Source organism: Peromyscus eremicus, chromosome X (assembly GCF_949786415.1).
Source record: "Peromyscus eremicus chromosome X, PerEre_H2_v1, whole genome shotgun sequence".
Taxonomy (NCBI): Eukaryota; Metazoa; Chordata; class Mammalia; order Rodentia; family Cricetidae; genus Peromyscus; species Peromyscus eremicus.
The window spans coordinates 133,964,659-133,981,694 of NC_081439.1; the positions used below are offsets into that span (position 1 = coordinate 133,964,659).

A 17,036-nucleotide genomic window follows, 5' to 3' on the forward strand; every position below is an offset into this window, starting at 1 on the left:
GGTAAGCTAGCTCAGGTACCCTCTCTACTATTGCCAGTAGTCTATAGGGGAGTCATTCGTGTGGATTCCTGGGAACCTCCCTAGCTCTCTGCTTCTCCCTATTCCCATGGTGTCTTCATTTATCCTGTTATCTCTTTCCTTGCTCTCCCACTCTGTTCCCATTCCAGATAGAACCTCCTGCTCCCCTAAGCTCTCATCCCCCATCCCTTGCCCTTCATTACCCCCTCACCCCCAGTTTGCTCATGTAGATCTCATCCATTTCTCCATCAATGGGCAATCCATGTGTCCTTCCTAGGGTCCTCCTTACTAGCTGGTCTCCCTGGAGCTGTGGGTCGCAGTCTGGTTATCCTTTGCTTTATATCTAGTATCTACTTATGAGTAAGTACATACCCTGTTTGTCCTTCTGAGTCTGGGTTACCTCACTCAGGATGATATTTTTAAGTTCCATCCTTTGCCTGCAGACCTCATGATGTCATTGTTTTTCTCTGCTAAGTAGTATTCCATTGTATATGTGTACCACATTTTCTTTATCCATTCTTCAGTTGAGGGGATTCTAGGTTGTTTCCAGGTTCTGGCTATTACAAATAATGCTGATATGAATATAGTTGAGCATGTATCCTTGTGGTATGATTGAGCATTCCTTGGGTATATGCTCAAGAGTGGTATAGGTGGGTCTTGAGGAAGATTGATTTGATTCCCAATTTTCTGAGAAACCGCCATACTGATTTCCAAAGTGGCTGTACAAGTTTGCACTCCCACCAACAGTGTAGGAGTGTTCCCCTTGCTCCACATCCTCTCCAACATAAGCTGTTATCAGTATTTTTTGTCTTAGCCATTCTGACAGGTGTAAGATGGTATCTCAGAGTTGTTTTGATTTACATTTCCCTGATGACTAAGGATGTTGAGCAATTTCTTAAATGTCTTTGGGCCATTTGAGATTCTTCTGTTGAGAATTCTGTTTAGCTCTGTAGCACATTTTTTAATTGGGTTGTTCAGTATTTTGATGTCTAGTTTTTTTAATTCTTTATATATTTTGGAGATCAGCCCTCTGTCAGATGTGGGATTGGTGAAGATCTTTTCCCATTCTGTAGGCTGTCGTTTTTGTCTTATTGACCATGTCCTTTGCCCTACAAAAGCTTCTCAGTTTCAAGAGGTCCCATTTATTAATTGTTGCTCTTAGTGTCTGTGCTACTGGTGTTATATTTAGGAAGTGGTCTCTCGTGCCAATGCGTTCAAGACTACTTCCTACTTTCTCTTCTATCAGGTTCAGTGTAACTGCATTTATGCTGAGGTCTTTGATCCACTTGTACTTGAGTTTTATGCATGGTGATAGATATGGATCTATTTGCAATCTTCTACATGTTGACATCCAGTTATGCCAGCACCATTTGTTGAAGATGCTTTCTTTTTTCCATTGTACAGTTTTGGCTTCTTTGTAAAAAATTAGGTGTTCATGGGTGTGCGGACTAATGTCAGGGTCTTCACTTCAATTTCATTGGTACACATGTTAGTTTTTATGCCAGTACCAAGCTGTTTTTATTACTATAGCTCTATAGTAGAGCTTGAGGTCAAGGATCGTGATGCCTCCAGAGGTTACTTTATTCTACAGAGTTCTTTTAGCTATCCTTGGCTTTTTGTTTTTCCATATGAAGTTAAATATTGTTCTTTCAAGATCTGTGTTGGGATTTTGATGGGGATTGTATTGAATCTGTAGATTGCTTTTCGTAAGATTGCTATTTTTACTATGTTAATCCTACTTATCCATGAGCATGGGGGATCTTTCCATTTTCTGATATCTTCTTCAATTTCTTTCTTCACAGACTTAAAGTTCTTGTCATACAGGACTTTCACTTCCTTAGTTAGAGTTACCCCAAGGTATTTTCTATTATTTGTGGCTATTGTAAAGGGTGATGTTTCTCTGATTTCTTCTCAGCCCTTTTATCATTTGTATATAGGAGGGCTACTGAATTTTTTGTTAATCTTGTATCCTGCCACATTGCTGAAGGTGTTTATCAGCTGTAGGAGTTCCCTGGTAGAATTTTTTGGGGTCAGTTATGTACACTATCATATTACCTGCAAATAGTGAATGTTTGACTTCTTCCTTTCCAATTTGTATCCCTTTGATCTCGTTTTGTTGTCTTATTGCTCTAACTAGGACTTTGAGTACTATATTGAATAAATATGGGGAGAGTGGACAGCCTTGTCTTGTTCCTGATTTTAGTGGTATCACTTTGAGTTTCTCTCCATTTAATTTGATGTTGGCTATCAACTTGCTGTAAATTGCCTTTATTAGGTTTAGGTATGTTCCTTGTATTCCTGATCTCTCTAGGACCTTTACCGTGAAGGGGTATTGGATTTTGTCAAAGGCTTTTTCAGCATCTAATGAGATGATCATGTGTTTCTTTTTTCAGTTTGTTTATGTGGTATATTACATTGACAGATTTTTGTATGTTGAACCATCCTTTCATCTCTGCGATGAAGCCTACTTGATCATGGTATATAATTTTTTTGATGTGTTCTTGGATTAGGTTTGCCAATATTATATTGAGTATTTTTGCATCAATGTTCATGAGGGAGATTGGTCTGTAATTCTCTTCCTTTGTTGCATCTTTGTGTGGTTTGGGTATCAGGGTAACTGTAGCCTCATAAAAAGAGTTTGGTAATGTTCCTTCTGTTTATATTGTGTGGAACAATTTGAAGAGTATTGGAATTAGCTCTTCTTTCAAATTCTGGTAGAATTCTGTGCTGAAGCCATCTGGTCCTGGACTTTTTTTTGTTTAGGAGACTTTTAATGACTGTTTCTATTTCCTTAGGGGTTATTGGCCTATTTAAATTGTTTATCTGGTCTTGGTTTAACTTTGGTATGTAGTAACTATTTAGAAAATTGTCCATTTCTTTCAGATTTTCCAATTTTGTGGAGTACAGGTTTTTGAAGTATGACCTGATGATTCTCTGGATTTTCTCATTGTCTGTTGTTATTTCTCCCTTTTCATTTCTGATTTTGCTGATTTGGATGCTTTCTCTCTGCCTTTTGGTTAATTTGGATAAGGGCTTGTCTATCTTGTTGATTTTCTCAAAGAACCAACTCTTGGTTTTATTGAGTCTTTGTATTATTCTCGTTGTTTCTATTTCATTAATTTCAGCCCTCATTTTGATTATTTCCTGGCATCGATTACTCCTTGGTGAGTTTGCTTCTTTTTGTTCTAGAGCTTTCAGGTGTGCTGTTAAGTCACTAGTGTGAGATTTCTCCTTCTTCTTTATGTGGGCATTTAGTGCTATGAATTTTCCTCTTAGAATTGCTTTCATAGTGTCCCATAAGTTTGGGTATGTTGTACTTTCATTTTCATTGAATTCTAGGAAATCTTTAATTTCTTTCTTTATTTCTTCCTTGACCCATTTGTGATTCATTTGGGCATTATTCAGTTTCCATGAGATTGTAGACTTCCTGTAATTTTTGTTGTTGTTGAAACCTAGCTGTAAACCATACTAGTCCAATAAAATACAGGAGGTTATTCCAATTATTTTGTATCTGTTGAGATTTGCCTTGTGACCAAGCATGTGGTCAATTTTAGAGAAGGTTCCATGGGTTGCTGAGAAGAAGGTACATTCTTTTGTGTTAGGGTGGAGTGTTCTATAGATATCTGTTAAGTCCATTTGAGTCAAAACTTCTGTTAGTTCCCTTATTTCTCTGTTAAGTTTCAGTCTGGCAGATCTGTCCATTGGTAAGAGTGCAGTGTTAAAATCTCCCTCTACTAGTGTGTTAGGTTTGATGTGTGATTTAAGCTTTAGTAATGTTTCTTTTACAAATGTGGGTACCCTTGTATTTGGGCATAAATATTGTATTTGGATCCAGTCTATTTGGTGTTCTGTAAGCTTCTTGTACCTTCATAGGCATTTCCTTCTTTAAGTTGGTATAGTTTTCGTCTATGATTTTGTTGAATATATTTTCTGTGCCTTTGAGTTTTCAGTTCAGAACTGAGACTTCATCTTGGTGGATTTTCCCTGTGATAAGTGTGTAATGTCCTTCCTGATCTCTTTCAGTTGATTTTAGTTTGAAGTCTATTTTATTAGATATTAGGATAGCTATACCAGCTTGCTTCTTAAGTCCATTTGATTGGAAAGTCTTTTCCCAACCTTTTACTCTGAGGTAGTGTCTGTCTTTAAAGTTGAGGTGTGTTTCTTGTATGCAGCAGAAGGATGTATCCTGTTTTTGTACCCATTCTGTCAGCCTGTGGCTTTTTATAGGCGAATTGAGATCATTGATATTAATGGATATTAATGACCAGTGTTTGTTAATTCCTGTTATTTTTTGTTAGTAGTGTTGTGTGTTTCTCTTCTTTGGTATTTGTTGGTTTGGGATTGTCTATTTCCTGTATTTTCATGGGTGTGTCTAACTTCCTTAGGTTGGCTTTTTCCTTCTAGTGCTTTTTGTAGGACTGGATTTGTGGATAGGTATTGTTTAAATCTGGTTTTATCATGGAATATTTTGTTTATTCCATCTATGGTGATTGAAGGTTTTGCTGGATATAATAGTCTGGGTTGGCATCCGTGGTCTCTTAGTGCCTGCATAACATCTGTCCAGGACCTTCTGGCTTTCAGAGTCTCCATTGAGAAGTCAGGTGTTATTCTGATGTATCTGCCTTTATATGTTACTTGGCCTTTTTCCTTTGCAGCTCTTAATATTTTTTCTTTATCTGTGTGTTTAATGGTTTAATTATTATGTGGTGAGGGGTCTTTTTTGGGGAGGATCCAGTCTATTTGGTATTCTGTAAGCTTCTTGTACCTTCATAGGCATTTCCTTCTTTAAGTTGGTATAGTTTTCTTCTGTGATTTTGTTGAATATATTTTCTGTGCCTTTGAGTTCGTATTCTTCTTCTTCTTCTTCTATCCCTATTATTCTTAGGTTTAGCCTTTTCATGGTGTCCCAAATTTCCTGGACATTTTGTGTTATGACTTTTTTGGCTTTAGTGTTTTCTTTGGCTGATGAATCTATTTCCTCTATTGTATTTTCAACACCAGAGATTCTCTCTTCCATCTCTTGCATTCTGTTGGTTATGCTTGCATCTGTAGTTCCTGTTTGTTTACTCAGATTTTCCAATTCCAGCCTTCCCTAAGTTTGTGTCTTTATTGTCTCTATTTCAGTTTTCAAATCTTGGACTATTTCATTCACCTGTTTAATTGCTTTTTCTTGGCTTTCTTTAAGGAATTTATTGATTTCTTCCAATTTTTTGTTTGTCTTTTCTTCGAATTCTTTAAGGGTAGTTTTCATTTCCTCTTTAAAAGCCTCTATCATCGTAAAGTCATTTTTAAAGTCTATTTCTTCTGCTTCTTCTGCTTTGGGATGTTCAGGTCTTGCTGATGTAGCACCACTAGGTTCTGATGGTGCCATGTTGGTCTTTATGTTGTTGACTGTATTTTTGCACTGGCTTCTACCCATCCCTTCCTCCACTCCATGCAAGTGCTGTCTGTGTCTGAGGGAGCCTCTTGTGATCCAGTTAATACTCTTGGTCTAATGGGAGCTCTTGGTGTAATCCGGGCTCTTGGTCCAATCTGTTCCCAATCTGTGCAGGTTGGGCTTGTGACTCCAGTTTTCACTAGTGTTGCAGGGGGCTGTTTTCTTGGCGAGGAGCCAGGGGAAGAGGCAGCTGGCTGATCCCTGGAGCTCCAAAGTCTTAGGGGAGGGGCACAGGGTGTGCCTCCGGGGCCTAGGGGCTAGGGAGGAGCTTCAGTCAGCAATGGAGCTTATGGAATATAGCCCACCAGATAGCAAAGCTACAATGGGTCCCTGGAGGAGCAAGTCCAGAGATGGAGCCTTACCTGTTCCCAATTTGTGTGCTTATGTATCCGGATTTCACTGGTGTCACAGGGGGCTGTTTTCTTGGCGAGGAGGTGGGGGAAGGGGCAGCTAGCTGGCCCTTGGGGCTCCATTGGCTTGGGGGAGGGGCACAGGATGTGCTCCCAGGGCCTAGGGACTAGGGACCTGGTCTGCCCAGTCCGGGAGATGGGACCTTACCTGTTCCCAGTCCGTGCAGGGTGTGCTTATGTCTCCTATCCTTTTTCTACTCTACAAAACTTTACTCAAATGGTCTAGCTAACCATCTGTTTTTCTTTACACACAATAGGGTCATCTAATTTCCTTTCACAACTTTGTTTTTCAAGGTATGTAAGGTACATACCTTGGGCCTGTGATTTATTCTGTAAATTACATGACCTTCTGTAAGGACATAATTGCTTTCTTTGGTCATCAGCCTGTTTTGACACAGGCACAATTCATGGGTCTATAATGCATGAAACTTCCTTGTTCTTATTATCCATCCTCTGCATATCTTACATCTAACCAAGTGACTTCTAGCCCAATTTTACCTTATTTGTATCTCTATTTGGAGCAATTGGTAGAATAACCTAAACCATTTCTCTAATCATCTTTACTAACTGTCTTAACCACCTGTATCTTTAAATCATTGATCCAACTTAAGCATCATTGCTCAATAAAAATTATCTTCATTATGAGCCACAATTAAATTTCCCAGCAAGGAGTGGGATTTTCCCATGAAACAATCACTATACTAGATATAGTGGGATCCTTTCACATGATAATCACACCATGCCAAATACAATAGGAACACAGCAGCAGCAAGCAGGAGAAAGCACAGTAGAAGCAAGGGGCACTATAGAGACAATTCCCCCAGTGCTTTTGCTCCTCCAGGGACCCATTGTAGCTTTGCTATCTGGTGGGCTGTATTCCATAAGCTCCATTGCTGACTGGAGCTCCTCTGACATGGCCACTGACACTACGGTCTAGTGTAGAATACACACACACACACACACACACACACACACACAAGTAAATAATTAAATGCCCACCACTGATACCATTTTCTTGTGTAGAACACACACACACACACACACACACACACACACACACACACACACATAAATACCCCCCAAAACCTATGTGCTATGGTATTTGATAGGAATATAGTAATAGAAACCTTGTCTCTAAAACCATGTTATATAAGGACTGCAATAGAATTGCTTCTGAGTAATTAAGACATAGGGAGCTGCTACTAGCTACACTTGCCTTTCTTGAGAAGTATCAGCATCTGCTATTCTTAAGATTATGCATAATTTTTTTAAACTGGCATTCTTGCCTAAAGATGCTATTAGATACCACTGGAATCTAGAAAAAATTCCTACTTTGTAAATAAAGCTAATTAAACATCTATGTAATTTAAAAGGAGGAAATACTTTGTTTTGGTAACAGTTTAAAAATTGAGATAAGCTAAAACATATTACTTTAGTGTTTAGCAGTGTAGCAAGGGTAGCAAGTTGCTTCATGATTTTGTTGAATACGTAAGGTAATATTTGAGTGTGTCAGGGCCATTCAAACTCTGGGTGTTGCATCACAACTACCTTAACTTTAACATGGATTCTCTGTACCTGTGGATTTACTTGCATGCTTGTGCTTGACTTCTTAGGATGTGTAGCTGAATAGACCACCATTTTAAGCATTACAAAATTATTTTTTTCATATAAACATTTGAATAATATTTTAGAAAAGCATACTCAATAACCTGGTATCTCACAGCATTCTTAACAGTGAAGAATGTTACTTGTACAAATCAGAATCTTTTTTAAATTTTTTTAAATTTTTTTTTGAATTTTTATATATTTATGTGCTCTCCAAGCTACATATACACATGTATGTTTGCATGGGTATGCACACACACATACACACATCTGTATCATCTTTATAACAAGAGTGATAGGAAACATTTTTTTAAATTTTTATTCTCTCATATATTATATCCTGACCTCAGTTTCCTTTCCTTGTAGTCCCTCCCCTCCTACCACCTCTCCCCCTGATCCACTCCTCCTATTTTCTCTTCAGAAAAGGGCATGCCTCCTAGGGATATTAACCAAATATGGCATATTCAAGTTGCAATAAGACTAGGCACCTCCTCTTCTATTACAATTGGACGAGATTCCTCAGTAGGAGGAAAAGGGTCCCAAAAGCAGGCAAAAGAATCAGAGACAGCTCTACTCCCACTATTAGGAGACCACAAGAAGACCAAGAAGACTACAAGAAGATCAAGCTACACAACCATAACATATATGCAGAGGGCCTAGGTCAGACCCATGCAGTCTCCTTGATGGTCAGTTCAGTCTCTGTGAGCTCCTATGAGCCAAGGTTACTGGCCAGAACACAATCTTATACCAATTAAATGGTGACAGCCTTACCAATAAACAAGAATATTCTTTTCCATAGCCAGGAAGGGAAACTGCCTTAGCAAACAGGTCCCAAAGGTACATGGAGAGAAAATTCTTGAGTAATGAGGTTTATCCAGATTAAAATACAGTAACCTACTCAGAGCCTTTTTATGTAGACAAATAGGTACATTATTCTTTGCCCGTTACCATGAACAGATAAGATTCTAATAGTAAATTTCTCTCTGTTGGTAGAAATGTGCTGAGGGACAGTTTCCCTTGCTCTCTTTTAGATCATCATTTTGGAATGTTTTATCATAGTTCTTTACTCTTGAGTTTTTCTGTGTAGGGCTGGAGAGATGGCTCAACAGTTAAGAGTACTTAGTGCTATTACAGAGGACCTGGGTTCAGTTCTCAGCACCCATATAGTGGCTCACAGCTGTCTCACTATGTAGCCCTGGCTGGCCTGAAATTGGCCATGTAGACCAGGCTGGCCTCAAACCCAGAGATCCATCTGCCACTGTGTCTTGAATGCTGGGATTAAAGGCATGTGCAAGGTAGTATATGTCAATAGTGATGGTTCTTGAGGTTATCTTGTTCTTAGACCTTTCCAGTCTCCCTTTTCCTACTTTTACCATGAGATAAGTACTCTTTGCCACATATTGCCATCACCATACTGTTCTGGCAAAGCATAGGACCAAGTGACTGGACTGAGCCCTCTGAAATCATGTGCTGAAAAAAATATTTCTACCTTTAGGATCATCTTGGGTATGTGCATATATTATTGTGAAAGTCTGACTGATATAATTATTAGAGTTATTATTCTCTTATAATCTGTATTAACTTTTTTCAGTTAAGGACCATTTTCTCTAATCATTTACCTATGTTACTTTTGTAGGCCTTTCTCATATGCTCTAGTCAATGCACGTATCTATAGCATGAATGTTTAGGGATTAATGCACTTAGTTTGGGTGTGTAGTATATACTCATGTAGCAGTTGGGTTTGTGCAAGCCATCCTTTTCACTTTGCACTAAATGAAACCCAGGCTGATACCTTGTTACCTGCTACATTATAGAGACTTTGTAGAGAAAGCAGTTAATTGAAATGTAGCAGCCATATTGAAAAGTATATTAACTGTAAGTGTACAGCTTGTAATAATTTACTAGTGTATGCAAATATGTGCATTGAGCCAACATGCAGGTTAAGAATTAGAGTATGATCAAAACTCAGAGATGCCTTTCTACCCTCTTCTTCTAACTGACTACTCCCTTTGAAAGATCATGACTTATCCCCATGTATTAAAAAGCTATTGGACTAGTTGAGTGCTTGCTTAGTGTGCACAAAGCCCTGGGTTTAATTTTCATCATTTCTGTCTTAGGTCTACTATTGCTATGATAGAACACCATGACCACAATCAACTTGGAGAGGAGAGGGTTTATTTTGCCTTACAGTGCCACTTCACTGTTCATTGATGGATGTCAGGGCAAAAATCTTGAAGCAGGAGCTGTTGCAGAGGCCATGAAGGAGTACTGCTCACTGGCTTGCTCACCCTGCTTTCATATAGAACCTAGGACCACCAGCCAAGAAACGGCACTGCCTTCAATGGGATTGGCCCTCCCACATCAATCACTAATTAAGAAAATGCTCTATAGGCTTGCCTACAGCCCAATCTTATGGAGGCATTTTCTTTTTTTTTATTAAGGAATTTTTTTATTCATTTCAGATACCAACCACAGATCCCCGTCTCCTCCCTCCTCCCGCCCCTCCAGCCTCCCCCCACCCAACCCAACCTCTATTCCCTCCTCCAACAGGGTAAGGCCTCCCATAGGGAGTTAGCAGAGCCTGGTCCATTCAGTAGAGGCAGGTCCAAGCCCCTCCCCCTGAATCAAGGCTGTGCAAGGTGTCCCACCATAGGTAGTTGGCTCCAAAAAGCCAGCTCATGCACCAGGGATGGATCTAGATCTCACTGCCAGGAAGCCCCTCAAGCAGATCAAGCTAACTGTCTCGCTTATGCAGAGGGCCTAGTCCAGTCAGTCCCATGGAGGCTCCACAGCTGTCGGTCCAAAGTTCATGAGTTCCCACTAGTTTGGTTAGTTGTCTCTGTAGGTTTCCCCATTATGATCTTGATACCCCTTGCTCATATAATCCCTCTTCTCTCTCTTCAACTGGACTCCTGGTGCTTGGCTGTGGATCTCTGCATCTGTTTCCATCAGTTACTGGAGAAAGGCTCTGTGATGACAGTTAGGGTATTCACCAATCTGATCACCGGATAGGCCAGCTCAGTCACCCTCTCCGCTATTGATAGTCTCTAAGCTGGGGTTATTCTTGTGGATTCCTGGGAACTTCCCTAGCACTTGGTTTCTCCCTATCCCCATGATGTCTCTCTCCCTCTATCATGGTATATATTTCACTGTTTTCCCACTCTGACCCTATTCCAGCTTGACCATCCTGTTCCCTTATGTTCTCATCCCCCGTCCCCTACCTGCTATTTCCTCCCCATACCCCCAGTTTACTCAGGAGATCTCATCTATTTCCTCTTCCCAGGGTGATCCATGCATCCCTCTTAGGGTCCTCCTTGTTACCCTAGTGCCGTGGGTTGTAGTCTGGTTATCCTTTGCTTTACATCTAGTCTCCACTTATAAGTGAGTACATACCATATTTGTCTTCTGGGTTACCTCACTCAGGATGATATTTTCTAGTTCCATCCATTTTCCTACAAATTTCATGATGTCACTGTTTTTCACTGCTGAGTAGTACTCCACTGTGTATATGTACCACATTTTCTTTATCCATTCTTCGGTTGAGGGCCATCTAGGTTGTTTCCAGGTTCTGGCTATTACGAATAGTGCTACTATGAACATAGTTGAGCATGTGTTCTTGTGGTATGATTGAGCATTCCTTGGGTATATGCCCAAGAGTGGTATAGGTGGGTCTTGAGGAAGATTGATTTGATTCCCAATTTTCTGAGAAACCGCCATACTGATTTCCAAAGTGGCTGTACAAGTTTGCACTCTCACCAACAGTGTAGGAGTGTTCCCCTTGCTCCACATCCTCTCCAACATAAGCTGTTATCAGTATTTTTTGTCTTAGCCATTCTGACAGGTGTAAGATGGTATCTCAGAGTTGTTTTGATTTACATTTCCCTGATGACTAAGGATGTTGAGCAATTTCTTAAATGTCTTTGGGCCATTTGAGATTCTTCTGTTGAGAATTCTGTTTAGCTCTGTAGCACATTTTTTAATTGGGTTGTTCAGTATTTTGATGTCTAATTTTTTTAATTCTTTATATATTTTGGAGATCAGCCCTCTGTCAGATGTGGGATTGGTGAAGATCTTTTCCCATTCTATAGGCTGTCGTTTTGTCTTATTGACCATGTCCTTTGCCCTACAAAAGCTTCAAGAGGTCCCATTTATTAATTGTTGCTCTTAGTGTCTGTGCTACTGGTGTTATATTTAGGAAGTGGTCTCTCATGTCAATGCGTTCAAGACTACTTCCTACTTTCTCTTCTCTCAGGTTCAGTGTAACTGCATTTATGCTGAGGTCTTTGATCCACTTGTACTTGAGTTTTATGCATGGTGATAGATATGGATCTATTTGCAATCTTCTACATGTTAACATCCAGTTATGCCAGCACCATTTGTTGAAGATGCTTTCTTTTTTCTATCGTACAGTTTTGGCTTCTTTGTAAAAAATTAGGTGTTCATGGGTGTGTGGATTAATGTCAGGGTCATCAGTTCAATTCCATTGGTCCACATTGTGGTGGTATTGTGTTCCCCAAAATATTGTGCACTTTAATAAACTTATCTGGGGTCAAAGAACAGAACAGCCACTAGATACAGAGGCTAGAAAATGGTGGCACTCACACCTCTAATCCTAGCATTCCAGAGGCAGAAATCCCTCTGGATGTCTGTGAATTCAAGGCCACATTGGAAACAGCCAGGCATAATGACACATGCCTTTAATCCCAAGAAGTGAGCCTTTAATCCCAGGGAGTGATGGCAAAAAGCAGAAAGATATATAAGGCATGAAGACCAGAAACTAGAAGCTTTTAGGTGGTTAAGCATTCAGGATTTCGAAAAGCAGTTCAGCTGAGATTCATTTGGATAAGGACTCATAGGCTTCTAGTCTGAGGAAACAGGATTAGCTGAGGAAACAGTATCAGCTGAGGAACTGGCAAGGTAAGGTAGCTGTGGCTTGTTTTGCTTCTCTGATCTTCCAGCATTCACCCCAATAACTGGCCTCAGGTTTGATTTTATTAATAAGTACCTTTAAGATTCATGCTACATCTGGTGCCCAACATTCGTGGTACAAATTCACAAAAAAGCTACTTGCCTGTGGCCTTGCGGGCTCCAGCTCAGGCCCGAGCTACACTTTGCCGATTGTGGTGGTGCAAGCCGGTAGGATTTACTGAAGGAGGCAGAGGCAGGAGGATCCCGTGTTTGAGGCCAGCCTAGGAGGCTTGCTAAGGAGACGCTTTGGACGAGCCACAAACAGTGGCGGTGGGACCATGGAGGCAGCGGCTGCTGCTCCAAGTTGCTGGCTGCTTCTCACTGTGTTGGTGACTGCGGTGATGCTGCTACCTGGGAGGAAGAGTTTACTGCTGCTTGTTAGAGAAGAATTGCCAGGACCATCATGTTACAAGAAAGCATCAGCAAAGGTCAGTTTGGAAAAGTTTGGCAAGACAAATGGTGGGGAGAAATTGCTGTGAAGATTTTTCTCTTCTAGGGAAGAACATTCATGGTTCCAAGAGACAGACATTTATCAGACTGTGATTGCTCCAAACCACAGAGGAGACACACACACACACACACACACACACACACACACACACACACACACACAAAAAAAAAAAAAAAAAAAATCTGCAGGGAACCATGACCACGCCTAACAGCAACTTTGAAATCTTCAAAAGGATGATGGGACCCCACAACAATGATTCCATATGGACTATGGTAAAGCCATTAAGCTGATTAACACCATGGAAAGATCTGCTTTGGACTACAAACTGCTCAGGACAATTTCGAGATGGCTAGCTGAGATGATCCAGCCTGACGGACTACTCGAACAAGGACTTGTGACAAGCCCTGCATTTTCTCATTATGCAGCGACTGGACAAACGATACAGGACTTGACAATTAACCCAAAAATTTTCTTTTCAGGATTCCCTAAAGATGTCTTCACCCCTAGAAAGCAGGAAGTAATTTAAGAACATGACGCCCACATTCCCAAGAGGTGGGGTAGGTGTTTTTTCACCATTTAATGAGTTATGGATATTGTTATTGTTTACTATGGTTGGTTACAAGTTATTGTTAATGGTCAGGAAAAAAGCTGAACAAGGAGATTAGATTCAGAGTTTTTGTTTAAAAGAAAAAGAAAAAGAACAAGGAAAATATGTAGATCATTGAATTTACTCTAAAAAGAAAATGGGGAAGATATAAAAATGACAAAAGGTAGATTATTGAATCTATTATGAAAAGAAAAAAGAGAGAATATGGATATAATAAGATTTAAAAAGGGAGATTATAGAATCTACTTTTAAAAAGGAACTATTTGTTCTAAATAGGATAAGTAATAAAATTTTTTGTCTGAGTTTATCAAATGTTACTGGACTGGACATTGATATATATAATGGATTTTTTGTCTGATTCTGTCAAATGTTAGTGGACTAGACATTTGTAAATGTAATTCTTGACTGTATATATTATATATACTTATTGGATATAGTTTTTCTTGTATTAGTTATAAGCTTTTTTAATTTTAGAAAAAAAAGGGGGGAAATGTGGTGGTATTGTATTCCCCAAAATATTGTGCACCCTAATAAACTTATCTGGGGTCAAAGAACAGAACAGCTACTAGATACAGAGGCTAGAAAATGGTGGCACTCACACCTTTAATCCTAGCATTCCAGAGACAGAAATCCCTCTGGATGTCTATGAGTTCAAGGCCACATTGGAAACAGCCAGGCATAATGACACACGCCTTTAATCCCAGGGAGTGATGGCAGAAAGCAGAAAGATCTATAAGGCATGAAGACCAGAAACTAGAAGCTTTTAGGTGGTTAAGCATTCAGGATTTCGAAAAGCAGTTCAGCTGAGATTCATTTGGATAAGGACTCAGAGGCTTCTAGTCTGAGGAAACAGGATCAGCTGAGGAAACAGGATCAGCTGAGGAACTGGCAAGGTAAGGTAGCTGTGGCTTGTTTTGCTTCTCTGATCTTCCAGCATTCATCCCAATACCTGCCTTCAGGTTTGATTTTATTAATAAGTACCTTTAAGATTCATGCTACACCACATGTTGGTTTTTATGCCAATACCAAGCTGTTTTTATTACTATAGCTCTATAGTAGAGCTTGAGGTCAGGGATGGTGATTCTTCCAGTGTAGCTAGAGTTTTTCTGGTCCTGCCTGGCCCACGGTCAGGACAAATCTCTCTCACCCACCAGTCCCGCAACTGCTCAGACCCAACTTCTTGTATTAGTAAACACACAGAGACTTATATTACTTATAAACTGTATGGCAATTGCAGGCTTCTTGCTAACTATTCTTATATCTGAAAGTAACACATTTCTATTAATCTATAAGTTGCCACGTGGCTTGTGGCTTACCGCTATCTCAACATCTGCTTGTCTCTCTCCTGAGCCTTCCACTTCCCAGAATTCTACTCTCTGCTTGTCCTGCCTATACTTCCTGCCTGGCTACTGGCCAATCAGCACTTTATTTATCAATCAATCATCCACAGCATTCCAGAGGTTGCTTTTATTGTACAGGATTGTTTTAGCTGTCCTGGGTATTTTGTTTTTCCATATGAAGTTAAGTATTGTTCTTTTCAGATCTGTGAAGAATTGTGTTGGGATTTTGATGGGGATTGCATTGAATCTGTAGATTGCTTTTGGTAAGATTACCATTTTTACTATGTCAATCCCACCTATCCATGAGCATGGGAGATCTTTCCATCTTCTGACATCTTCTTCAATTTCTTTCTTCAGGACTTAAAGTTCTTGTCATACAGGACCTTCACTTGCTTAGTTAAAATTACCCCAAGGTATTTTATATTATTTGTGGCTATTGTAAAGGGTGATGTTTCTCTGATTTCTTTCTTAGTCCTTTTATCATTTGTATATAGGAGAGCTACTAATTTTTTTTAGTTAATCTTGTAGCCTGCCACATTGCTGAAGGTGTTTATTAGCTGTAGGAGTTCCCTGGTAGAATTTTTGGGGTCACTTAAGTATAATATCATATCATCTGCAAATAGGGAAAGTTTGACTTCTTTCTTTCCAATTTGTATCCCTTTGATCTTGTTTTGTTGTCTTATTGCTCTAACTAGGACTTTGAGTACTATATTGAATAGACATGAAGAGAGTTGACAGCCTTGTCTTGTTCCTGATTTTAGTGTTATCGCTTTGAGTTTCTCTCCATTTAATTTGATGTTGGCTATCGACTTGCTGTAAATTGCCTTTATTAGGTTTAGGTATGTTCCTTGTATTCCTGATCTTTCTAGGACCTTTACCATGAAGGGGTATTGGATTTTGTCAAAGGCCTTTTCAGCATCTAATGAGATGATCATGTGTTTTTTTTCTTTCAGTTTGTTTATATGGTGTATTACATTGATAGATTTTCATATGTTGAACCATCCTTGTATCCCTGGGATGAAGCCTACTTGATCATGGTAGATAATTTTTTGGTGTGTTCTTGGATTCGGTTTGCCAGTATTTTATTGAGTATTTTTGCATCAATGTTCATGAGGGAGATTGGTCTGTAATTCTCTTCCTTTGTTGCATCTTTGTGTGGTTTTAGTATCAGGGTAACTGTAGCCTCATAAAAAGAGTTTGGTAATGTTCCTTCTGTTTATATTGTGTGGAACAATTTGAAGAATGTTGGTATTAGCTCTTTGAAATTCTGATAGAATTCTTCACTGAAACCATCTGGTCCTGGGATTTTTTGTTTTTTTGTTTGTTTGATTAAGAGACTTTCTAATGACCATTTCTGTTTCCTTAGTGGTTATAGATCTATTTAAATTGTTTATCTGGTCTTGATTTAATTTTGGTATGTGATACCTATTTAGAAAATTGTCCATTTCTTTTAGATTTTCCAATTTTGTGTAGTACAGCTGAGCTCCTGTCTCCTCCCACTTTATATTCCTCTCTCTGCCCAGCCATATCACTTCCTGTCTCCACCTCCCTAGTGTTGGGATTAAAGGCCTGAGATCCCAAGTGCTATGATCAAAGATGTATGCCATCACTGCCTAGCTCTGTTTCTCTTTTAGACTGGATCAATCTTGTGAAGCCCATGTTGGCCTTGAACTCACAGAGATCTGTCTGCCTCTGCCTCCTGAGTTCTGGGATTAAAGGTGTATACTACCACTGCCTAGCCTCTATGGCTAACTAGTGGCTTAACTCTGCACTCTGCTCTTAAGGCAAGCTTTATTTGTTAGATCACAAACAAAATATCACCACACCCCTGTGTGTGTAGGGGTTTATATTCAAATCATAATAGTAGGGCTGGCAAGATGGCTTAGTGGGTGAGGTGGTTTGAAAGAAAATGGCAAGCCGGGCGGTGGTGGCGCACGCCTTTAATCCCAGCACTCGGGAGGCAGAGCCAGGCGGATCTCTGTGAGTTTGAGGCCAGCCTGGGCTACCAAGTGAGTCCCAGGAAAGGCGCAAAGCTATACAGAGAAACCCTGTCTCGAAAAAACCAAAAAAAAAAAAAAAAAAAAAAAAAAGAAAGAAAATGGCCCCCAAAGGGAGTAGCACTATTGGGAGGTGTGGCTTTGTTGGAGTAGATGTGGCCGTGTTGGAGGAAAGTTTTTGAAGTATGACCGGATGATTCTCT

General features: G+C 39.7%; 1 protein-coding gene and 1 non-coding gene across 4 annotated transcripts in view; one reads left to right on the forward strand and one right to left on the reverse strand.

Moving 5' to 3' along the window:
* Vamp7 (vesicle associated membrane protein 7) overlaps window positions 1-17,036 on the forward strand; it is a 58,142-nt gene that overhangs the window by 22,643 nt on the left and 18,463 nt on the right. The window contains exon 6 of one of the 3 annotated variants that reach the window (XM_059250910.1): window positions 13,369-13,631. The exons of the other annotated variants lie outside the window; for them this stretch is intronic. Within the exon in view, the coding sequence (XP_059106893.1) occupies window positions 13,369-13,410 (42 nt within the window). The 3' untranslated portion in view covers window positions 13,411-13,631. Of the gene's footprint in view, window positions 1-13,368; window positions 13,632-17,036 lie in introns of those variants that run through there. 3 annotated transcript variants of the gene reach the window in all.
* On the reverse strand, window positions 8,188-8,317 carry LOC131900295 (small nucleolar RNA SNORA24). Its single transcript, XR_009376197.1, has one exon. It is a non-coding gene; the product is annotated as a small nucleolar RNA SNORA24 (small nucleolar RNA).